The sequence below is a fragment of the Vanessa atalanta genome, chromosome 22, assembly GCF_905147765.1.
Source record: "Vanessa atalanta chromosome 22, ilVanAtal1.2, whole genome shotgun sequence".
Taxonomy (NCBI): Eukaryota; Metazoa; Arthropoda; class Insecta; order Lepidoptera; family Nymphalidae; genus Vanessa; species Vanessa atalanta.
In genome coordinates this window covers 1,946,635-1,973,696 of record NC_061892.1, presented here as the reverse complement: position 1 = coordinate 1,973,696, position 27,062 = coordinate 1,946,635, and the positions used below count along the sequence as shown (strand labels likewise).

Sequence of the window (27,062 nt, the reverse complement as noted above, 5' to 3'; positions counted from 1 at the left end):
AATATATAAAAGTTTTTGGTTCGTTTGTCCATACATACATACATCCCTTTAGTTTATTGTTTATAATATACTAGATGTCGCCTGAGGCTTCGCTCGCTTTCAAGCTAACTTCATACTAAAATTCAATCAATTCGGTTCAATGGTTGGTGGATAAGAAAGAGCGAGACAGTCAGACAGAGTTACTTTCGCATTTATAGTATTAGTATAAATCATTGCTTGAGATATAGTCAACGTAGTCCGAAACAACACGGTGGACTCGGGAGTCCAAACGTTTGGTCGAGCGCAGCGAAAACGCTGTCAGCAAAACTATTACAGATAAACCTTATGTTTAAGGTATTATGTAGATCTTCCAAATGTATACGTGATGCATTCGTGATCAGCTTTTGATAAAAAATAATTAACATTTATGCTATTATAAATTCTAGAATTTCCGCTTTTTGAGATTGCATCCCCTTACAAATGAACACAATTTTGAATACCATGTTCGAAGGTTTTCTATTTTAATTCTCATGTCCGTAGAATTTGAGTCTCATTCTTTCCGTGGAAAATGATAGAAATGAAAAAGAATCAAAATATACCTTATTCAAGAAGATTACACGCATTTTTGAATTAACCTTTTACAGTACTATATTAGCAGCCCGTAAATGTCCCACTGCTGGGATAAAGGCCTCCTCTCCTTTGAGGAGAAGGTTTGGAGCATATTCCACCACGCTGCTCCAATGCGGGTTGGCGGAATACACATGTGGAAGAATTTCGTTGAAATTAGACACATGCAGGTTTCCTCACGATGTTTTCCTTCACCGCCGAGCACGAGATGAATTATAAACACAAATTAAGCACATCAAATTTCAGTGGTGCCTGCCTGGGTTTGAACCCGAAATCATCGGTTAAGATGCACGCGTTCTAACCACTGGGCCATCTCGACTCTACTATATTAAGTAAACATATTCTAAGCAGGATTGGTAGCATTAGCATTTAAAAAAAAAAAAAATACAAAGTAGGATTGGTAGTAACAGAATTCGAAACAAGCAGTTAACGATATTTTTTTGACCACCAAGCAAAACAGAAATATTGTACTTGTATCAGTTAAGATAGACCAACGGGGACGTCAAAATAAATCTATACTCTCTAATATTATAAAACTGATATTTGTTTGTTTGGTTGAACGCGCTAATCTCAGGAACTAGTAATCCGATTTGGAAAATTATTTCAGTAACAGGCTATAGGGTATGATTCCTTTTGAGACCTACCGTTGCGTGCGGTGCGTAAACGGTCAATTTCACAAAAATCATATATCACAGAACAGAACTGATCCCCTTTAAAATTTCTTGTAAGAAGTCTGCAACAGTATATACGTCTACCTTTTAAGGTTGGTTCACTATAACTTTTTTTATGGGAATCAAATTTGTTCTAAAACAATGCATTATTTGATGTTTTTATAAACACAATATGAATCCTTACAAAAATAAAAGCAATATTCACAATATTGCCCTTCACATCATTGATTCCAAAAACATCCTAGGCGATATTATAGCTACCTACGTAATATAAGACCCAGTACTTTTGCCTAGCGTTAAGCTCCTTAATATACTTAGATTTTACAAATATTCTACGACGCAAGCCAGTGTAACATACATCGCTAAAAGTTGTATAAAAAGGAAAATAAGTCTCGTCTCTAAATCTTACTGCTCGACCGATCTTTCCATCTCATCTGGTAAAGGTTATTGAACTTTCTTCAAAGCACACCTGTTTGCTAATCGATGAAACGATAATTTTATTGGAACCTTATTTTAATTCTTATCTTCATCGAAAATAAACCGTATTTCGATAAATTCGTAGTATTTAATGCTATTAAAAAACACGTTCTATGTGAATACATTTTTATGAGTTTTCATTATATTTGTTATAATCTAATTAAATTCTAGTAATGAGAAGAAATTATTTATTTATTTTTAATTCTTAAAACTGTAGTAGAAACGGTAAAAACTGTCTAATTTAAGATATTGCATCAATATGTTCAATAAAATGTAACAAAAATGCACGAATACTTTAAGTTTTTTATTAGTTAATTAGTTAAAAGAGGAAGCTCCCTTGGTTAAATTGCTAGGGCGAGCCATACCGGGATATTTAGTTTTTTCATAACGTAATAACTAATGGATATTACAACACTAATGACTTTTTAGTTGACTGCACACCTTGGGAATGAAATGATCGCCTCCAGGCTGTTTCAAATAACTAAAATATAATTATTATTGTACATGTAACATGGAAAAAAATATATCCCGCTGAGTTTCTTTCGACGGTTCTTCTCAGGTCCGAGGTGTTAAATTCCGAACCGGTGGTAGATTTTTGACTATCGATAAGCAAGTGTAAACACTTTTATATTGAATAAATATCTTTGACTTTGTAACACACGTTAATAAAACACAATACTATGACGTTATTATTCACAGAAACGAAGAGCAATGGCGTTTTTGTACTACATGGGTGTGTGTGCACTACATATTCCCCTTGAATGATAAGTTAAATTGGTGTTGGGACTGCGAGCGAGCTGAAGGCACCGCCCACGCACCATCGAAGACTTAATGAGCCAGTGACTACGGGCACAAGTTGGTGGCGCAAAGACGTTGTAAGGAATTATTAATATTTCTCGCAGCGCAAATGTCTATGGACGGTGGTGACTACTAACAATCTGGTGGCCCATTCGTCAGTCCACCTGCCTAATACCATAAAAAAGGGTTGACGACTACTATAAGCACTACCAATTACATTACTAAATGGCCAAACCACCGCTAGCATGATATGAACTATACTTCCTATCTAGTTAGTGCTACTAACAATCAAAATCTAGCAACAAACGATCCAATAATTCCGAAACCATTCCTGTATTAACCAACCAGTACCACAGTAACAAATCCTTAAACTATCCAACCGTGTTTTGAAATAATTATCAACTATTAAAACTAGTAGTACTTTTAAATATATAGTTCTAACTTTAAGTTTTATCAGCGGCTTTACTTTCTCGATCTCCAGCCCGTAAAATATCTATCTTTAAGAATAATCACGTCGCTCATGGAATAAGGACAAATCAACGAACTCACTTTCGCATTCGCATAAGGGATTATTTAGTTAATTAAGAATCCGATATCTTATCAAGTGTGGGTTAGATGATAAGATACCTCTATATTATAATTAGCATAAGCTCAACGTAAACGATTGAGTATCGTCGATACCTTTAGATGTTATTCTTAGAGCAATAACTTATCCGATGTTGATGTTTTTTTCACGTGATATAAAAAACATGATGGGCTTTATTTGTATGTTAGTCGAAGATAGACGTCCGTGCCGGTTGGACGAGTAGGAAATGTCACCACAAATGAGTCACCTTCTAGTTTTAACGTTTGTGTCTGCTTTCTGCGCTGCTCTCGCAGGTAAGTGAAACGTCGAGTTTGGCATCATATTCCTCTATCAATAAGCACTCGCGTTTTATAAATGTTTATTTTTGCTATCAACTTCAAGAGGTCGATCAATGCCCTCATTTTTGAATTTCCTTCGTTATTTGGTTTACGTGTTTTTGATGTAACTACTGTTGAATTTAGTCATTTGTTGTCTTTAAGTTAAGAAGCACTTGTTCAAATCCAAAAACAAATACATCATTTATTTTCTCTTCTTCCAAAAGATTCTCTTTCATGTTTAGTTGATTACTAATATTATAATAAAAAAAGACTATAATATAGTTCTGGTCATTTAATCTTTAAATTTTGAACTGTCATTTATCTCGAATGTTTCTGTGAGTAGAAAACTCGTTAGTTCATTGCTATTTTGTTCGGTAATAATTTCCATAGGAATGGCGAACGTTAAGTTTAAATCGAAATTTTAATCACTATTTGATTTTGAAACGACTCTACTGTTTTAATAAAATCTATACTAATATTATAAATGCGAAAGTAACTCTGTCTGTTACCTATTCACTCTTAAACAGCAGAACCGATTTAGATGAAATTAGGTGTAGAGATAGTTTGAATCGCGGGGAGGACATATTTTACTTTTTTTTAATTCATCCCTCTAATGGGTAAAATGGGGGTGAAGGTTTGTGTGATATAAATAAAGCACTACAAATGTCGCGAAGGTAAAGCGACAGGATGAGCTAGTTCTATTTTTATTATATAAATATATTAAATATCATAGCATAAATATGAATATCATTTCATTAAAAATATTACAAGGATTGTGCACATATGCTAATGTATGTATATATGCAAGAAACTCAGAATAACATTTGATACAATAATCATGAATGACTTTGACTATCTTTTTCTCAACCTTGACTTAAAAAAGGCATCAATTTTTCGTTTGTAAGCTGAAAATAAATTGCACTTATGAGTAGTAATTATGTTATCTATTCGTGGTGTTTAATTCGTTCCGGAAATGTTCAAAAATATTTATAGTTGTAAAATATAAAGAGAATTAGGATAAAGAACATTACAAAACTATTGACTTCTTATTGATTGCACAACTTGGGAATAATGATACTGAACCCGGATGGAAAACATTTAAAACTAAATCCACACTTAATCATCTACCTATATAATTATTTATCGAGTAATACGTCTTATTTATCAAAGTTTCCCTAACATATTATTAATCAATTTTATCCACACATCTAATAAATCAAATAGTATATTATCTTATTAAAACGTGAAAACTACATAGCACGTTATAAAAACGAGCGTTTATTTTTCTTATGAGCTGATTGGAATAAAAACAAAAAATATATGATTTAATCATCCAAGAAACATGTACCTACCTACCTACCTACATTAGAGGGACTTGCGCTAACTTGTAGTACTTTTGTCTTGATGATTTTGAAATGTAATTTTTTATTTTTTATTTTGGATGTGATATTGTATCTACTGTTGGTTGTTCTAATTAAAATAAAATAAAACATATTCTTTACAGTTTTTATTTGATTCTCGTTTCTAGTTTTTGCATAATATATGACGCATAATATAATATAAATAAAATATAACTCTGTCTGGGATTGCTCACGGATCTTTTAGATTCATCGACGATTTAAAAATATGTGTAACATCAGAAATTTTTATACCATCTTTCAGATTTAAATAAAAAAATTAGATGATTTTTGTTCGTAATGATGTATCAGCATCATACGGGTTTAATTTTCAAAAACTTAATTCTTAGAATATCTATACGGCAATAGCTTCAGATATTTTATGACAGTCAGTGAATCCCTTTTGTCTAGAAGATTAAAAAGATAAATTTGCCTGATTGACCAAATCGACTTAAGTTCGTCTTTATAGACGGGTAATATAAAAGATACAAGATCACATTGAAAACAGAAGAATAACAATGAACGAAATATTCTAGCAGGCAAACTGTAGGCTCAGTATCAAACCTACTTGCAAGTGGGATCGATTTATAGTAGGTAATCATGCTATTAATTACGGTGACTGATTTTCAGCTTCAAATTAAAATAATAGTACCTAAGTCCTTTGTGTTCTTTTGCATGAAAAATCCGGTCAAATTAAGTAGTCAGTGTATATAAAAAATTTATACCAGTAACAATATTCTTCTTAAACTACCGTGTAGTTTAACAACATATCGACAACTTACGTAGCAACAGAAACAAATCGTGTACCGTAGTTCATCTTTGTAGCTGAGTTTTAGTTGGTTTTTATTTAGTAAAATTAACATTTCGAACCGGTAATAGATTCGAAGATCCATAGATATATATATATCCATATGTACCTAGAAAAATATTTATATTAGTTTATTTAGGTGTCTAGTATGAACATCATCATCATTTAAATCAATACAAAACATAACTACTTTAAATTCACAAATCCGAACTTTAAATGATTCAAATGCATATTCAATGTCAAATTTATAATGTTTATTTTCATTATCAACCCCATTAAACTCCCCATTTAACTCTCCGTTTCATTTTCTTCAGCTTCCATTACATCATTCGTTTCTATCATCATAGTTATCCGATGTTTAATTTCAGAGTATTTAATATAATTCATTTTACTTGATTGCTATGCATGATTGAATCAACGTCTATTATTATAAATTATCGAAATCATTTACATTTTAATGCGACATATACATAAATTAAATCATAATCGTTACAGAACCAGTTCCACGCATGCTCTTAACAACAATTCTTCCTTTTTATGCCCGTGTTTATGTTGCATGTTTATTATTTATATTTATTTAATAACCAATTAAGCTTGGCATTAAATTGAAAAACATTGTATAGACGACATTCCGATATGAATCTATTATTCTAATGTTCTTGATGAACACAATTGACGTCGGTAAGGTCTTCATTAAGGTTTCAAGAGGATAACTTTGAGGATGTTTTTGAATTGCAACATGTCGTACTCGTGGTAGACGTAGATACATAAAATATTAATAATATTATCCCATCTTTACTCCACTAAGAAACGTATTTGCAACCTATAGAGCTGCTTAGCTTTTGACTGGAAAATCTTCATCTGATATCCGTTACCTTTAACAAGGATAACTAAATAATTAAATTAGATTTTATTGCTTATTGAGAGCCGAGATGGCCCAGTGGTTAGAACGCGTGCATCTTAACCGATGATTTCGGGTTCAAACCCAGGCAGGCACCACTGAAATTTCATGTGCTTAATTTGTGTTAATAATTCATCTCGTGCTCGGCGGTGAAGGAAAACATCGTGAGGAAACCTGCATGTGTCTAATTTCAACGAAATTCTGCCACATGTGTATTCCGCCAACCCGCATTGGAGCAGCGTGGTGGAATATGCTCCAAACCTTCTCCTCAAAGGGAGAGGAGGCCTTTATCCCAGCAGTGGGACATTTACGGGCTGCTAATGCTAAAATGCTAATGCTTATTGAGAAAAAGCAGAAACATTGGAAGGGCAATACAGAACACGTATTTTAGATTACAATGTAACCATAAATTAAATTTTGAAAGTTGAGACAATGCGAATTCGGTTGAAGGAAAAGAACAAGGATGGAAGCTTAAAAGCAAATGAGGAACAACTTAACGTTATGCTTTCCGAACAGACCGACGCCATTTTTCGACATACAAGAAGAAGAATCAATAAATTAAAAGCACGCCGCTTACTATAGAATAACACTTTAACCCAATAGTTTCAGACAAATGCGGTCAAAGTGAAGAACCACCCAGCCCTACATCAGAATGCTGCGGTTTAGATCTCGCTGATGACCATCGCAATATTAGTAAGTAAAAATATAGGATAATACTTTGTTATCAATAGTGATGAACATTTTATATACACGAGAAATAAATTTATAACACCGAATTACAAGTTTCTGAAATCACAAACCCAATACATATATCTATTTCGAAGCAACTATTTGATAATTTATAAAAAATGTCCCAAAATTATTTAGATTACAAATTATTAATAAATCTAAAGGTAAAAAATCATCTATACACGAAATTATACATGTTTATTATATATATATTCTCGCACAAAATACCAATCAACCGCAACATTGTATATAAAGCAGCACGAATGCGACACGACCTCAGCCAAGGAAGAAATATATTTTTGTAGTTTTCTTCAAGTTAAAGCTTTGTTGTGTAATTTGAATTAATCACTTTGGTATTTTCAATCCAAAATTAAACACAATACGTACTTTTACCATATACTCAAGTTTACAGAAGTACATTTATCCTTATACTTGTAGGAAAATATTATCACTTAAACTGGTTTTTGAACACATGTATCTATTAATTTGTACAAATATAGTATGTGCATAAAAAAAAACAAGTTTTGTCAATATAACATATATTGACAAAACTACAACTACGACAAACGGTATAATTGTGGTAAAAACTTTTTTAAAACACGCATACGACAGTCTGATAACTTTGTCGACGTAACTAAAAATGTAAACTTTGAGAAAAATTAAGAGACATTTTCACAAATTCCTGTAAAAACTGTATATAAAAAAAAATACAAATCAAAAATCTTTCAGGTGGAGACGCTGCCATCAACCAGTTCCCTTGGCTAGCCCTGATCGAACACAATGAAGGCAGACTTACGTGCACTGGTGTTCTTATCAGCTCCAGATACGTATTGACCGCCGCCCAATGCCTGTACCATGCTCCGTAAGCTTAAATAGCAGCGCTCTTTTTTTCTTGACGTTAAATTAAAAAACTCCAGACAAAGTATTTAGTACCACATGAATTTGTGGGTATTTAAACGTAGTGAGATTTTTTTTCTATAACATAACTATGAAACATTCGCATTCATGAATCATAAGCATACCTTAATACAGATTCAAGCTGTTTAAATTAAATATATGAGAATAAGATTCAGTATAAAAAACCCGCATTTGTTTTTTAATCTAGACAAAGATCATACATATGCTATAAGTACATTGATTATTATCAAGTATACAATTGTTAAGATTATAACAATGAATTATGCAAGATATTTGAAAGAAATTGCCAAGTATTCCTCCTAAGCAAAGTATAACTACCCACTTACCAGAGAAGTTTTTATGGAAGTTAGACAAAAAATCAAAAAGTAACAAATAATGGAATAAGAAAAATAATAATAACTCCAAAAATACATAAAATTTTCGAAATGTATTATTTTTTTAAAAAGGAGATTTTTTTAAATTTGTTTCAGGAAAAACGTCCGTCTTGGCGAATATAATAAAACGAATTCCGGTCCAGATTGTCTAATTGTCAACGGAAAGCAAGTTTGCAACGGTGGCGCCATCACGATACCAATCGAATCTGTTGTATCGCATCCTGAGTTCAACTTGCCAAAATACCACGGCCACGACATCGCCATCATCAAACTAGCTAAACAAGTACCTTTTAACGGTAAGCTATCTTCTAACTTCATGTAAACTACAATTTTGTAGGATATTTTTGTCAAAATGATATATTCTTTAGAAATCTACGGAAAACGATTTTTACTATAATATTTTTTAGTTTTTATTATGCAAAGACCAATCATTCGAAGACAGACATTTAACTAAATATAAATAATGTACTAAGTATATATGAATGTATGTATACATGACAAAGTCTTGTCATATTTATTAAATAGAAGGTATTTCTTATCTCTGCTAAAATAAATAGAGAGATATCTCTTTCCAAAATTTTGCTCAATTGTTTGCCTAATCTATTACTACATTTTGAATGTCCGGAAACACGCAAATACGAGATTCTGCAATGCTATGAGGTATTAGTCGAACCATCATGTATGTTAGTGAAGAATCTACAAGGTTACTAATATTACTTACTTAGTGTGGTACATCCAAGTCATAAATGAAAAAGTTAGTTATGGAAAAGATACAGTTTTAGCTTGCACAGACACCATTATTTTGTCCTTTTTATACACTTGTTGGGCTTATTTTTAGTATCTTTTGGTGTCTGGTTTATGTGTACATCTATAAAGCAGTGTATTTACTGCTGTAAAGTAACGTCTCTATCAACATTTTCAGAATTCATAAGGCCAATCTGTCTACCAACATCCGACATCACCGCTTCACCACCGAACAACTTAAGATTGATCAACGCTGGCTGGGGCAGCAAACCTTCCAGCGACCGAGAAGACGATGTTGTCAAACATTACGTTGAATTGCCATTCATCCCTCTCAAGGTAAATTGCATGAAAAAAGTAAATAATTACATAATAGGATACTAATAATAGTATTGATCAACACTGCCGATTTGTATGCCGATGCTACTCTATTTCATTCATAGTTCCTTCTTTGGTGGCGTGATCTTTGTAGTTATTTATACAAAAATATATCTTGAGACAAACGCAAGACAGAATATTTTTTGTTTGCTTTTGACCGTTTAATGTATGTGTCAAAGGTTATGTAAATTTGAACTTGTTCTGTATTACTATGAATTAGATTTTCGGAATTCATGAAATAGAACCATTTTATCTCAGAACTAGCGATACTTTTTTTGTTTCATATGACATTTTTTAGGCAAAACTTTTAATCAAAAACATTAAGTAAATTATCACTGCGCAAATAAAATATATACATAAAAATTGTCGATAGATAAAACCAAATTATCTTACCTAGCTGCTAACCAAATTATCACCAACGAATTGAAAAGTAGTCGTCGCTGTTTAAAAGTTTTCGTATTCTTATATAACAACGATCCAGTTGCTGTTCGATCGAAAAATTGAATCGGATACGCCAATATAAATTCGTTAAAATGCCCCTAAGCTACAATTCTACTTAGATTTATCGTGAAAAACTCAATATAATAACCATTTATATTCCAGAGATGCAAGGAGATTTACAAACACGAAGAAAGACCAAATCGGGTTTCAGCATCAGTCAGTGACAAGCACATTTGCGCGGGCGGCGAGCAGGGCCTGGATTCGTGTAGAGGAGACGGCGGTGGTCCATTAATGTCGGAAGAAGGCGGTCGTTACACATTAGCCGGAATCGTTAGTTTTGGACCAGTGCCGTGCGGTAGAAAAGGCGTACCAAGTGTTTACACGAAGGTCTATTCATATTTACCATGGATTAACAAAGTTATCTCAACTAAAATGTAATACTAGCAAAATAAACAAATTACGTATGAGTTTGCATGTGATAAAATATTTTTTAATTTCTTGGCTGGTTTAAACCGGTAATTTTTTTTTACAAATCGTATAATAAATATATTTAAAATTATATCTTTTGTTTTGTTGTTTTTTTATGTCAAATTACAATATAGTTGAGCTTAAATGGGAAACTCATATATTATTTAATTATTTGACCTTACAATTTGTTTGTCAAATTTCACAGAATATATTCAAATCCAAAACACTACGGGTAGAGTGTGAATACACTAACAATTGGAAAATTGAAAAAATCATTAGTAATTTCTCACAAAGTTTTAAAATATGATCATGCTTTTACAAAGATAATAAAAAAAAAAAAACTTTCCATACTGAGTGTCTTTTTACGTTGTAAGGGATCACTTATTCAAAACAATGTAGGCAAATAAAGGACGAAATTACATGATTGTAATGAATTTGTGACGAATTTAAAATGTAAAATCAATCTTACAATTGATCAATCACAATAAATTAACGCTTTTAAGATAAAATTAGTTAGATATATATATAATGTAAAAATAGGATTAGATAACTTACACATTATGAATTTTAGAGAACGTAAATAATAAAATGATCATGTCGGAGCGACATTAAAGATTCAACGAGCATCAAGATAATAAGTTTGATTGTTAAGAAAATAAGAAGAACAATTACAAATTATGTTCACATATTAAACTTTGTCCTTAAGTCCTCAATATTAAATACAAGCAATCTGCACAAATACTTTAAGTTAGGTAGTATTCGTGTGAACACAGTTGCAGTGCCCTCATTCTTCCTGATGTAACGAAGGAACGAAGAAATGGTTATTTAGGACACGGCAATTTGTGCCGTGTCCTAAATAACCATTGCCGTAAAAACTATAAAAACAAAAGAAATAATTAGCGACAATAACGTCTTGGCCAATTTTGGCGAGGGCAGCCAATCAAAAGAGAGTCTAGCCAATCACGCTAGACATATAGCCTATTCTGATCGAATAATGAATGATTGTTAATAGTTAATCCATAATGATTACCTAGCTCTCGACCAATGCGTCAATTGGATTTCAAATGTTGTCTATTTAGATTGTTCTCTCGTGGTTGGAATTGGCTGAAGGTATATTATAGTGCTCGTGTACGAGCAAACACAGGTGCACTCTTATCCGATTGGTCGGCATAACCGACCGAAGAGAGTTCAGGCGCAGAATCAACAAGTTCAAGTTCGCGCAAGTACACTTCCGGCCAAATCACAGTAACCAAATGACAAGTGAAAGTTCAATAGACGACAAGAATTGCCTTATAACCAACAACGTTACGGACTTTTAAGTTATGTTCTATCACTTTATACTACAAACTGTCTGTCCTGGTTTTTACGATACTACTTTCTTTTTATCTGCTACTAGCGACAGAAGCCTATTTATACTATATTTATGATGAATGCAATATGTTGGTCCAAGGTCCAAATTATTTACAAATATTATAAATGTAATGAACACTTTAATGATCAGAGCTAAATTGACTTTCGACAGTTTCGTCAGAATATATATACCGAATAATAAGAAAATATTTATATTGCAATAAAGGCAACTTAAATATCAGTTTGTCGCACAACATTTAAATAATATAATGACATTAATGTCACAAAATAACGAGAGTCTACTTATTAGTCTCAGTTCATATCAGTGCGTCAGTAAAAGGTACTTTTAATGCACAACACATAATTAATTTTTTTTTCGTTGTAATTTTCTTTAAATGACCGGGGAATTACTTAAATTAAATGGAATGGTACGATTCCATTGATCTGATGAGTAACAAGCGGGTTAAAACTCAGCTCAATTATGTACTTGAATGAGCTTCGTTCAGGAAAAGTCATCTAAGCTATTAGCGTTTTAATTTGTACCTGACCCACGGATCGATTAAAGGCCTGCTCTCCATTAAAGGAGGAGGTTTGGAATTTGTCTAGCCATGCTACTTTAGTGTGAATTGGTGAATACAAATTTGACAGTATTTCATCCGGCAGATGTATTATCGATATTCTCCCGCTGTTCCCTTTCATAACCGAACGTGAGATGAAGGGAAACAGCTTAAGGAAACTTAGCACATGAGACAAAGTGATACTGTAAGATAAGATAAAAAAAGCCAATGTCAACAATTTATTTAATTTATTATTATAATTAATTATCGATAGTTGATCTCGAAAACTATTCAGGATATCGATAGTACTATCCATGGTATCGTTTTGATCAATACCATCGATACTATCGATAGTATCACTAGCTCTCTGTAAGCAATACTATTGGTAGCAGCGATCGATAGTATCGATAGTTTTGGACTACCGATAGTTAAGGTTAAAAGTTTTTGCAATACTATCGACAGTATTGCTCATGGGGAGCTATCGATACTATCGATAGTATTAACACGTGACAATACTATCGCTGACACCTTAACTATCGATAGTCTATCGATAGTAGACCATTGATACGCAACACTAATTTGTACTCACTGATACATCAAATAAAGAAAAAAAAGGATCTAATACGGGTTATGTCGTTAAACAAAGAATGATGATTATATATTGTTACTAGCTGTAGCCGTGGCTTCGTCCTCTTAAATAAAAATTTCAGTTTATGACGAAAATTCTTCAATAACTTGTACACACTTTATATGCAACATAGCCTCTGCAAAAGTGAAAAAAGTAGCCTAAATCCGTCCTTGGGATTTAAGCTTGCTTCGTTAATCATTTTCATCAAATTCGATTCAGTAGTTTAACCGTGAAAACAGAACAGACGGAGATACCTTCGCATATATGATATTAGTACATGATCTACCTTTTGGGAATTACCTGAATGATTCATCAACTTTTCTCGGTTTTAATATTATTCAAATGATTTTTTCCATCAATTCTTTTGTTTTGTGATGTCACGTGACACATTTTGCTTCCTCGTGTACTATATATACTACTATTCCAATTAGTTTGTTGTGATCGATGAAATAGATAGATAGTCTTAAAAAAAATATCTTTTGGGGTGTAGCATCCCATAGTAAATTGCAAATTTTCGCCGGTTTAGGAAATCAATTTTTTAATTCGAATAAAATTAATTTATTCAATATAGAATGTGGATCGGAAAAGAAGATGTCCCGACCCGAGAAGAACGCGCGAAAGAAACTAAGCGGGATTTTTTATCAGATATTGTAATGACTTACAACATCTATTATAACAAAAAATAGCAAGTGATCGCCTCCGTGAACACATTTATAGTGTAATAAATTTTGCACAAGAGTGTTCCGTAACAATATTTTTTTATTTAACACCTTACAGTCATTTCGAACACGTTCTGGGATCCTGTTGTAAAATCATATTATTTTAACCCAACGAAGTAACTTTTAAAGGCAATATGCGGTACTTAACTTTTTTTATTAATGGCTCTTCTATAGAAGCTATTGATATTAAAACGGGTTAGTTAGTCTAAAGTATAGTAGATTGTGGAAACCATTTTTCTTTAGTATAAGTGTGTACGTATCGAGAATATTCGCGCAAAGAATTTTGCTACAAAAACAAATTCATTGCTAGTATAACGCATGTGTACTATATTTATAATTAAGAAAATTTAAAAAAAGAAACAAAACTCATAAAAAACACATACGTATAAAAAGTAAGAGTGCACTTTATTTCGAATACTAAAATATTATCCGAGAAATTAATTCAGAACAAGTAATAAATTTACAACTACACATACTAATACATATCCGTATTAAATGTAATTAGGAATGTAGTATAAGCTTGTAACATTTAAAATCGTAGAATTATAATACAAACGCTCAATTTTAATAAGTCAAAAAGAGTATCTGTTTAAAAAAAATGCTTTTTTAAAATTTTAAGGCCGATACAAAATAATTGAGATTTTCAATGCAAAAAATCGGACAACGGCCAGGAGTCTAGAAGTTGGAAGTGTGTGCGTAAGCTCCCGTGCCACTGAAAAGACGAAAAGTTGTTGCTCCTGCGCCCGAATTCTAGTCGTGTTGGATTTACCGTCCCTTTGGATTATGAGAGTGCATCTGTGTTTACACACACACACTTGTGCACTAATAATACGTCCCGCCTAGTTGGCTGGTTTCCCTTGAAGTTGGTCACAGTCACAAATATGACCCAGGAGGACATCATGATCAGATGCCAATTTACTCAAATTTAGAGTGTAGCATTACAATTGTATTACGTGTTACATTAGAATACCTCGGATTAATGAACTCTTAATAAGTTGCTTACTTAAATATAATGTTCGTATGTCTGTAGATATAAAAAAATAACAGAGCAACGAGGGTGTTTGATGAGCTGATCCAAACGGAAAAAGGCGACTTTTACTTCGATCCTCTTTGGCTTGGTAATATTATTCGCAGCTATACTCCAAAAACAAAAATACGGTATACCAATAGTGCATTATTAGTATTAATATTGTGTATTACGTAACAGTAACAAAATATCAACTAACTCAAAAAAAGTGAAACCCAAAATGGTACGAACGCAAGTCGTTTATGAGGCAACTATGTAAATTTAAAAAAAAATCGCTGTACAATATCTCGGAACCGTTTTATCATGAACCGAGATGGCGCAGTGGTTTGAACACGTGCATCTTAACCGATGATTGCGGGTTCAAGCCCAGGCAAGCACCACTAAATTTTCATGTGCTTAATTTGTATTTATAATTCATCTCGTGCTCGGCGGTGAAGGAAAACATCGTGAGGAAACCTGCATGTGTCTAATTTCAACGAATTTCTGCAACTAAGGACTAAAATTCTTCTATATAACGCTTTCGTAAGAAGCCATCTTGAATTCGCCAGCGTCATTTGGAATCCTTTTTACAGCTCTAACTCTCAACGCGTCGAAGGAGTACAACGTGCATTTACTCGACATTTGGCCTTCCAAGCCAGCGGTTTCTCACACAGGCAGCCATACAATCAGCGACTAGCTGAATACAAATTAATGTCTCTTCGCAATAGGCGGGATATTCTCGATCAATGTTTTTTGCATAAAATTATACACAACAAGGTTAAGTGCTGCGACCATTTACATCGAATATCTCTTACTGTTCCTCGCAAACATCCCCGAAGTTACTTAACAAAAATATTCCATACTCCTATCACGAAAACTCATCTTGGAAAACTGGCTCCGATAGTGCGCATATGTGTTCAACATAATGAATTGACTAAAGTTATACATGGCATTGACATCTTTCATGATAGCTTCATTACTTTTAAAAAAAAGCTCATGGATTACTTCTTGTCAGCTAAATAGTGCGTTAAATTCCTTGTTTTTGTTTTCTTTTTTTTTGTTTTTCTTTTATAATATGTAGTTATTGTGTTTGTAAACGACGATAGCATAGGCCAATAATCTTAAAATTTTAAAATTGTATAATATATTTTAGTTTCAACTTAATTTAAACTTTATTTTACATGTTGACACCATACACTGTGAATGTTATGTACACTTGTAATCGATGTACATATCAGAAGTTGATTTTCTTTTTTGGATGTTGTGTAAACCATCAATTAATATGTATATTGTTAGTGTACTTATTAAATAAAAAAAAAAAAAAAAACATATGTATTCCACCAACACGCATTGGAGCAGCGTGGTGGAATATGCTCCAAAACCTTCTCCTCAAAGGGAGAGGAGGTCATAGCCCAGCAGTGGGAAATTTACAGGCTTTTAATGTAAAAAAAAATGTTTTATCGTGACAAATAATTAATCGATCATCTTTTGATATATCGATTGACACTAGCATCACCATGATAGTTACAAATAGACGATCTATACGAAAAATCTAAATAAGCTGAAATCTAAATAATACGTAGATGGTATATTATCCTTACGTAACGGTGGATAGTTAATTGAAGTGTCTGATGCGTGTTTAAAACATAATAAATCTTATCAATTAAGGTGTTCACCTTGAGATCCGGAGATGACATTGAGGACAATGAGATATCTACTCTGCCTCGTTGGTCCAATGACTATCTTGTAAGTCCAGGGTTTGGGCTGATTAAAAAAATAGTGGATTTTGCCGTCAAGAAATTCGTATCAGTTGTCATTTTTATATTCATCAAAAAATCTCGTTAAACAAAAGCGCCTAAAATCCAACTAATATCGAAAGTATTTTTTTCCTACTTATTTTTACTTTTTGATACGGCGTATCAAACGCCTTTTTACTTTATTTAATTACTGTACTCAATTAAACCGATTTCGTAATGATCGTTAAAATTTTAAAATAATTACTGAGAATGTGTACTGAGCTAGATTATTTATAAAGATAATTTATTGATTAATGCAGCGTTTATGTAAAAGATTTAGGATATGCTAGTGACGTGAAAAGCATTCACTTTTAAAGATAAATAAAATGTTGTACTGTAAATAAAAGGTTAATAGTGAATGATTAAAGAAAACTATAAAATATATGACAAAAATCTCGTACGTTGTTTTACACAATATTACGTTAGTTTATAAATGGAAAATACGAAGTGGGTTTCTTACAATAATTAAACATAAGTAATTTAATTGATAGCAACAATTTATGCTAATTAATCATTAGTTCAAATTATTTCTTTGTTCGCTTCAAATGTAGTTCATTTCGTGTATAATTTGGTTAGCAGTTTTATTTGCATAAAAAAAAAACACTATTTAATATAATAATGTATTATCCGAATTCTAAATTCCTTCGCTTATTTTTTTGCTCCACGCGCTTAACTGTGCAAACTGGTTTTGCTCGAGTAAGCTCGAAATGATACATGAATGTTTTTTTTTTGTTTCAAGACTAAATAAATGTTAAGCACCCATTTCGCTTGTTAAGTACATATAAGACTATACACATATAATAATATGAACATACATAAACGCTTAATAATTTTTAAATGCATATACAATACAACAGATAGGATATAACACACAATATAACAGATAGGAAAACGTTAAAGTATTTAGAATATTTGAGATTCGTTTTTATTCTTTACTCTTAAAGGAGATGAATCTTTTTTGTAGTGCTTAGCCGAAAAAAACTACTAAACCAATATACCTAAAACTTATATCAGTAGAAACATTTCTTTTCAGAGAAGGTTTTATTTAGTATATAATAGGAACAAAATATATTTATATATTTGTATATTTTATTACAAAAGTAGCTGCATTGTGCATTTTCTCCCGTTTTAAATTTATAAAATTGAAAATCGTAATATAAAAATTTAATACCTAGGTGTAAATACTTGCTGGATTTAAGACCTTCATCGTCTGATTAAAAAAAGACAGTGGCAGAATAAATATTAGAACTTGTGATTACAAACTTTGGAAACAAAAATATCGATAATCAAATTAAATCAGATCAAAATATACTTTATTCAAGTAGGCTTACAAGCACTTTTGAATCGTCATTTAACAAACTATATTAAATGAAGCTACCACCGGTTCGGAATGTATTCTACCGAGAAGAACCGGCAAGAAACTCAGTAAGTTACTCTTTTTCAACATCTAAAAATACAAGTCATGTTAGTTAAATAAAAATATATACTTATGTAATATAAGCTGCCTGGAAGTCAACAAGCATTAACTCCACGCTTTTTTATCATCTATCGAATAATATGCTTTCTTTACCAATGTATTATTTACAAATGATTTGTATTTATGAAACGGCAAAGATAAAAATGTAAATCTACACTAATATTATAAACCTAAGGACGTTTATTCACGCAAATATAAGGATCTACTAGACCGATACAATTATTAAGTAAGGTTTATAGACTATGGAATACTAGGCTACATTTATCACATAGGAAAAGATGACGTTTAACGGGGGTGAAACGAATTGAGCGGCTTTGGATCGGGATAAACCTTAGTTTTTGATAAATGATAACAAAAAAAAATATTATTTATTTATTATTAACGATGATCCCGTTATTTATTTGCGGATACAAAAGTGCATGTCATTACTTATACTCCAAGGCTTATATATACGAGTACCTACTTCATATTGAAAGGGTTTTATTTGGATAATTTGACCGTTTGCTCAAATGTTGTGTATAAAATCTGACAATAATATACAAAATATATATCGTCCGTGAATTACTCGGATCATTTAACGATTTAAATTCTCTTTACAATTAAAACATAAGCAATCAAGAACATAACAATTCCGAGTACAGAACAACGCACGTTATTTTACTTTCATTAGGACAACCACCAGTAGACACAATATCACATCCAAAATAAAAATAAAAAAATTACATTTCAAAATTATCAAGGCAAAAGTCCTACTACTTACAGGTAGTCTCACCACGCATTATCATATTACACAATGTTATTATTGAAAATATGAATTTAACATAAGCATAATAATTAAAATAATACATTTTTTAAACTATTATAATAATAATTAATAATAAAACCAATAAGATAAACCGTATGATTAGAATTGAGCACAAATAAAATTCTTTATTTTTCAATTGAATTATTAAATTAATTGAAAATAAGTGTCTATAACTTCTTAATCTTAATTATAAAAAAGATTCATAAACTGTTGTTCGATACCGGTGGTCTCTGGGAGCACGGTGCGGTATTCGTGTCAGTGAAACAGCCCAGTAAATGGTTTATACGAGCACAATTACCAACAACTAGTGTATAATTAGAAATGATTCTTACAGCGAGTTATCCTATAATGACGACGGGTCACGTTGACTCATTAATACACTTTGATCCCGTTTATTTAGGATTTCGATGTGTATTTCTATCTTTTAATAAATAGAGCCAAGATGACCCAGTGGTTAGAACGCGTGCATCTTAACCGATGATTTCGGATTCAAACCCAGGCAGGCACCACTGAATTTTCATGTGCTTAATTTGTGTTTATAATTCATCTTGTGCTCGGTGGTGAAGGAAAGAATCGTGAGGAAACCAGCATGTGTCTAATTTCAACGAAATTCTGCCACATGTGTATTCCACCAAGCCGCATTGGAGCAGCGTGATGGAATATGCTCCAAACCTTCTCATGGGGAGAGGAGGCCTTTAGCCCAGCAGTGGGAAATTACAGGCTGCTAATGCATGTAATGCAAATGAACACAGAGATTAATAGTAATCTCTATGTTCAGGTACTCCTTTCTTTCTTCCATCGCGCACAGAGTCTATACACCATTCAGTCTTGGCTCTTGGACAACCACTTGCCTATTAGCCATATACAATCATGATTAGAAACAATAACGATTCTCAAATCAAAATATACCACATTTAAATCAAGTAGGCTCTTACATGCACACTTTTGAATTGTCATTTGAGAAAATTAAATAAAATTTAAAGCTGTCACGGGTACGTAAGTACGATACATCTGGATTTATTTTCCGACAATTAAATTACATAGACATTCTTAATACCATTCAACTATTATTTATCCTGGATAGAAATCAAGGAATGATGACTTTATACAATTGCATGCAGCCGTTAAAATATTATACAAGCGATATAAATATTTTATGTATAATATTGAATCAGGAAATACCTTTGGCAAACATTATTATTTATCAATGTTTTCCGATGTTTTTGTTTATGTTATAGACGACTTGATGGTAAGTGGACACCATCGCCCATAGACATTGGCGCTGTAAGAAATATTAACTTGGTGGTAGGGCTTTGTGCAAGCCCAACTGGATAGGCACCCATCAGATATTCTACCGCAAAATAATAGTACTCAGTATTGTTGTGTTTTTGTTTGAAGGTTGAGTGACCAACCATTCCGTCACATCACACCAATGCTCCGCCATGTAGTCACATTAACCCTTCAAAACGGAACGCAAAAATACTAAGTACTTCTGCTTGGCGGTAGAATATCTGATGAGCCCAGGCTCGTATCCAGATACCTACCCAGGAGAACTTGCATAAAACCCTACCACGAAGTAAGCGTCACGTGACCTCGTTAGTCAGATCCCGAGATTGTGTGTTCCAGCATAAATAGTTTTTTTTTTTATAAATCCTCTGTAACATGAGCTGTTATGTATTCTGCTCCTCTCCAACCTTATTAGGAATACAAAGCGAATCGTGTGACGCAAGTCGCTCAGACCATAGATATTTCTAAAGTTAATGGAAACACAATACAAAGCCATATTTGGATTTAAGCCCTATAAAGAATTTGTATTTGAAAATAGAATACTAAGTGACAACCACTTATATATATATATTTTTTTTTTAATTTTAACTATCAAATGTATCGAATGAGGCGAAATATGTCAGCTATCGACAATCCGGTGACATCATACATTATGATCACAACTTTTAGCAATCTTTATATTTTTTCATTACCTCACTATACTTATAAGAAAATTCGCTTTTTATACGAATGGATTATATACGAGGCGTTATTCGGAAGCTAATATTTGCTTGTTGTACACTTATCGAACGGCTACGATAAACGAATAGTAGACGTACATATGAGGATGACATACGTTTTTGAATAACAAAAAGTTATATGATATTGAGACAATTCTAATTTAAAATAATTTTATGAGAAAATTATATATATATGTATATGTACGGGTCAAAGGTCGACAAACAGTTTTTCGCGATTATCTCGTGAACGGTCATAATTATGGAATAAACTGTGGTTATTAAATTTGAACCTCTTAAAATTTCCAGTAAAAAGATTGTATCACATTTTCTAGGGAAACCAACCGTTTACAAGAAAATTTGAATTGATCATGGATTACTTTCTTAGCGACACATGGGATCATTGGGGACCTTTGGGTTTTTGTTTAGAACCACAAAAGTAAGGTTCATCCAAAAATCTACTTTTAAATTTTCCCGAAGTGCAATGTCTTTATTCACTGGACTAAGAGTTACTTTCGCATTTATAATATTAGTATTAGTATAAAAGTATAGACGTGTCAGATCATGGCATTTTCATAGCCATTCATTGATAGATAAATCATAATTTATCAAACAAAATTAATAAACGAATTATGTTTAGCATAAGTGATACCTGTATCAACATTGTTGATGTCTTCAAATTATTATTTTTCATATTTTGGGACAACAACCCGAGTTCGTAACATAATCATCCTCCTCCTCAGGCATCCATTTTGGAACTTATTTTATTGGACGTATTTATCATAGACATAACTATACTGATCGGCATTGAATACCTAATTATAAATACGTTGGTAATCGTACCTTAAAATGCATGGTCAATAAATTAGTGTCAGTTGGTTTATTTGGTGGTTTTGTTGCGTCTGTATAGGTACCACTCCCTCATCGGATACCGCCAAGCAGGAATACTTTGTATTGGTGTATTCCGGCTTAAAAGGTGAGTGTGCCAGTGTAACTATAGACACAAGGCACATAATATCTTAGATCCCTAAGTTTTTTGGAGATATAAGGAATAATTACTATTACGTACGGCGCCAATGTCTATGGATGATGGTGACCTTTAACCGTTAGGGTGGCCATCAAAAACCATTCATTACATTGCCAATGTGGGAATAACCTTGTGAACTAAGATGTTATGCCCCTTACTCTTTTATAGTTACGCTGGCTTACCCTTCAATCTGGAACACAAAAATGCTCAGTATTGTTTGTATTTTGTATTTGGCGATAAAATATATGATCCTTCACCGGCTTGCACAAAGCCTTACAGCCTACAGCCAAGTACGATGTTTTTCGGTTAGACTTCGAAAAACGATGATTTTTATACATATTATTACTAATGTACTCAGTTCTATTTATAAACAAGAGCTGCGTTGTTTTTCCGTTTCTTATTTGTATAATATTTGTTTCCTCTTCATTTAATTTTAGAACAAACTGTACGTTGACTCTTATGATAATCAATAACCAATAGGTTATTTTTCAATAGCCTATTTGACTGGTTTTTAAAATCCATTTTTTATTATTTCGTAGAGGTTAAGGAACCCAGTAAACGTTTTTTTTTTTTTTAAATTCTAGTACATATTTGTTGACAAATATCAAATTAAAAATTCCATATTTAAATAGCGCGCGAAAACGCTACTTTGACAATATGGCGCTGTAATTGGGTCGGTGACATCACTTGCCTGTATTGTACGTCACTTGACAAACGTTTAAAAAAATGCATTTTTGTTTATTGATTGTTGAAAAGATTAATTATTATTTTCAACTTTCGTTAGTAAATAACCATTTTAAAACTCATAATATATACTGATTACATTAATTGATACTTTATTTTTCGCATTGTCAAATAGCTTATTGATTTATCAGGGTTTCTCACTTTTTTACAGATGAGAACTAGTGAGTGCTGTAACGTAAAATTTCGCTTATCGATATATGTACATCGATTATCGATTTTTTGCCGTTGAATAAAAAGCAGTGACGGTGCAAGTGTTTGCGTTTATTATTATTGAACACAAAAACAATTATTATTAAAATTGCCGCTTTGTTGACATTAAATTAAATTTTGCAAGTTTTTATAGCAAATAGTTTATTATTTATTTTTACGCTAAATTATTCGCTATGAGTCGGCTGTAATTCGTATATCGAATCAAATCAAATCGAATTCCTTTATTCAATTACTTATTGATTGCCAAATTAAACACTACCACCGGTTCGGAAAAGTAAATACCCTGACCTGACCGGCGAAAGAAACTCAGCGACTCTTTTTTTTCGTCAATTTTATTATTAAAAATATTCAGTTTGAAAAGAAATAGCCAAGGCGATCGTTCCATTCCCAAGGTGTATCAACCATAAACTCACTAATTGTATTGTACCTTTCACATTGAACCATTCTTTAATTATTATTTTTTTAATTTGGCAACGACCATTTGAACGCTTTCAATATTTTTTTGTATCGTAAATCCTATGAATACAATAATCATTTAAACACAAAACATATCAATACTGGATTATCTGCTCGAAGATTAATAGGTATTAAGAGCTGAAATACTGTTAGTATTATTCTATTCCTGTTTGAAGAATAAAAAAACCACAGGTAAAAGGACCAACATCCGCAACAGCGCGATTTTGTAGGGAATTTCTATCTAATCTTGCACAACTACTCTGTGGAACCAACTTCCTGAACCGATACGACTTGGAAATCTACGAGAAAAGAGCGTACACATTTTTCAAAGGCCAAACGCACCTACAAGCCCCCTGGTGTCGCAAATGCCCATGTGTGGTGGTAATCACTTTCCATCAGATGAGCACGCTTACCACGTCTTCCATAAAAAAGGGACGTAACGTCTTTGTTTCCAAGGTTGATTGGCAATGTAAATATCTATGGGCGGTGGTGACTACCATCATGTCATACGCACGTCACCATCATCATGGCCCATACGCATGTCTGCCTACCTATTTAAACAAATTCATATACGACATTAAAATTCCAACTCCAATACAAAAAGCCTGGAGTTTTATGACAAATACATCCATGAAAAATTGCGCAATATTATATAGCGTTTCGTTACAACCATTATTAACAATATATAATACAAATATATAGCCGAAATGCAATGACTCCTATTTTTTTTTATAACTTTATATAATTTATACTATAGTAATCCACTAGCGTAATCGATATAGTTATTATAAAACTTTACGCAACGATAATTGTGCAATGGGAAAACTGTAGTAATGCGTCATGAAAATCTTTCATTTAAGAGGACTACAAGAGCTAAGTGCCCTTGAGAATCGCACGCACACACTTACAAAATCGACAAAAACGGCAAGCCCGTGTACTAAGGGTTAAGCGAGGTAACGAGATTACGCCCAAATATTCTAATAGATGGCGCCAAACCGAGCGACGTAAGATCAATCATAAATCTCATAAAAAATAGATAGGACAACAGAATTATTTTTATTTCTTTCGATGTTAGTTAACAAATGATTATAAAATAAAACTGATTCAATTAAACTTACAATATTTTTATTTATATTTTGTACACAATAAAATAGACAGTTAGTTTTAACCTTTTTTTTCTATTATTTATATTATTATACCACAATTAGTTCTTATACTAAATATTGAAACATACCAATTTTTAACATTTTATAAAAGTTTAATGATCTATTTATATAATAAAATCGTAAGTGTTCGAAATCTATAGTGTAGTGACCGTGGGGTAACATATAGCGTAGTATTTGTTCGTTTTATTAATATTGGTTCATAAAGAAAAAATATATATTCAATTTAAAAAAAAAAAAATCTAAATATTTACTAGAAAAAAATGTTGTCAATTCGATTTGGTTGAATCATTGATGAATGAAAGGTTAATCATAATAGGTTTAATCATAAATCTCATAAAAATAGATAGGATATTAGAATTATTTGTATTGCTTTTGACTGTTATTCGAAAATGATTAAAAAATAAAACTGATTTAATTAAACTTAAAATATTTTTATTTATATTTAGTACAAAAAAAAAAAAATTAGTGTTAATTTTTTTTTTAATTTTTTTATTTATTTTCACTTGTATGTATTAATGTTATTACATATGTCCTGGAATCTTGGAATAAATATTACACCCACTTTCAGCTGAAAGTTGGCACACATATTTAATCTCGATGACAATGCACGATTCATGAATTGCTGCTATATTCAATCCAATATGGCGGACGTTACAAAAAAATTTAAATTTATGAATTACGTACAAATGACACTTCTAAATATTCTAGTGCTCTGGTTCACAACAATTACATTTTTTTTGTTACGACTTTACTTTTTTTTATTATTATTAAAATTAGTTCATACATAACTTTAATTCTTATTATAAACAATCGATAAAATTAAACTCTTACGCAATATAAATAGCTTCCGTGTTATTGTTTTCGACTTTCTTTATTCTGTAAAAAATAAATATATGTTAGTAATTACATTTTTATTAATTATAAAATTATGTATTTAAAAAATATGTATCTTAATATGTCATAGTAGTTATAAAGAAAAAAAAAATGCTTCGAGTTCATGGGGATCGAATGTAGTCACTTGATCCCCATGAAAGTCAATTGATGTTTTCCTTCCTTTGACCAAATACTCTATCGTAATTATTAAGAATGGCTCGAAAAATCTGATTATATGCGAACTGATTGCACATTTTTCTAATAGATGTTTTCAATATTCATAGTTTATAAAAAAAAAAATATGTTTACTAATTAAATACTCTTACCTTTTAATATCGTTCATATGTATGTTCGGCGCTTGATTTATATAAACGTTTTTTAGTTTTCCTCACGCGTTTCACTTTATTTCCCATATTTACACAATTAAAATTTATAACAAATAATATAATAAAAAAACAAATGCCTAATTACTACTACACTATTTTAACTTAATATATTTATTTACAAGAAAGAATAAAATTTATTATAAGAAAACATGAAACAATGAATTTACAATTAAAATTACAAAAAAATATCTCGTAACGTAATGAATGATGCGGCGAAAAGATCGACACGTCTGTATAGCATCAGGCCTCGGCCGGCATTGTCTGTACACGGCGTTTACGCACACATGCGTACGTATTTTGTTCGAAAATAAGAATATCGGATTTAAAAAAAATCTATTGATTTTACTAAAAAAGTGTCACCCAGGTTAAATAGCATATTGCTTGTAGAATAATCTGACAAAAAACCAGAATTATGGAACGTATATAAGTATAGTTATTATTGATTAAAAGATCTTTTTAGAGGTAACTTTGTGATTTTTTTCTATCGTACCAAATTAATTACATCATGTTTTCAAAATAACAAATACTTAGCATGTATCCTGAAGATTATCATATCTTTTTTTCATTTGGTTTACTGCATTGGATCATATACTTTTTTGCATTATAAAACTTGCATTTAGCTCATGTAGTCCCCTTAAATTAAATCATAGACATTTTTTATGTTTTGTTACACGATTACTAAAGTATGTAATTAATATATACGTGGCCGGGGAAGTGACGTCACCGACGACGTGGCAGGAGAAAATATCGAAGCAGCAAAGGCGGCCATCTTTAGTTGACATAAGTGACAAAATTGAATAGTCAGTTGCATGTTTTATGAGTTCCTTAATGTTTTTGTCATTTTCTAGAATATATAACTTTGTTAACTAATGAGTAGTTGTGTATATTTTTTCAATATTTTGGTGAATGGTAGATTATAATATCTCGCTATCTGTCTGTCCCTGTGTATGCTTAAATCTTTTAAACTACAAAACGGATTTTGATGCGGTTTCTTTCAATAGGTGAAGTGATTCAAGAGGAAGATGTTTATGTATAATAAATGCATAATATAGTAGAGAAACACTGTCAATTTATTTTTAGCGGTTTAGATAGAGAATTTATGTAGATGTTTATCTAATATGATGTCGTAAACAAACACTTTTTGTGCGCTTACATCGCAACCCTACGAAATAGATCAAAATAATGTACTACAGTATTGTACACCTTAAAAAAGTCTAATAAAAATTCTGGGTTGGCATATGTCTATCTT

The 27,062-nt window shown here is 31.8% G+C and overlaps 2 protein-coding genes across 4 annotated transcripts in view; one reads left to right on the top strand and one right to left on the bottom strand.

The window, feature by feature from the left end:
• The window catches only part of LOC125072548, a 201,507-nt gene that overhangs the window by 33,106 nt on the left and 141,339 nt on the right, over positions 1-27,062 (bottom strand). The gene's annotated exons all lie outside the window — the stretch shown is intronic.
• LOC125072554 (phenoloxidase-activating enzyme-like) lies at positions 3,322-10,701 on the top strand. Its single transcript, XM_047683172.1, has 6 exons — positions 3,322-3,431; positions 7,165-7,254; positions 8,020-8,152; positions 8,679-8,878; positions 9,505-9,662; positions 10,305-10,701. Exons 1-6 carry the CDS (start codon positions 3,365-3,367, stop codon positions 10,578-10,580), a joined length of 924 nt encoding a protein of 307 aa, XP_047539128.1. The 5' UTR covers positions 3,322-3,364; the 3' UTR covers positions 10,581-10,701.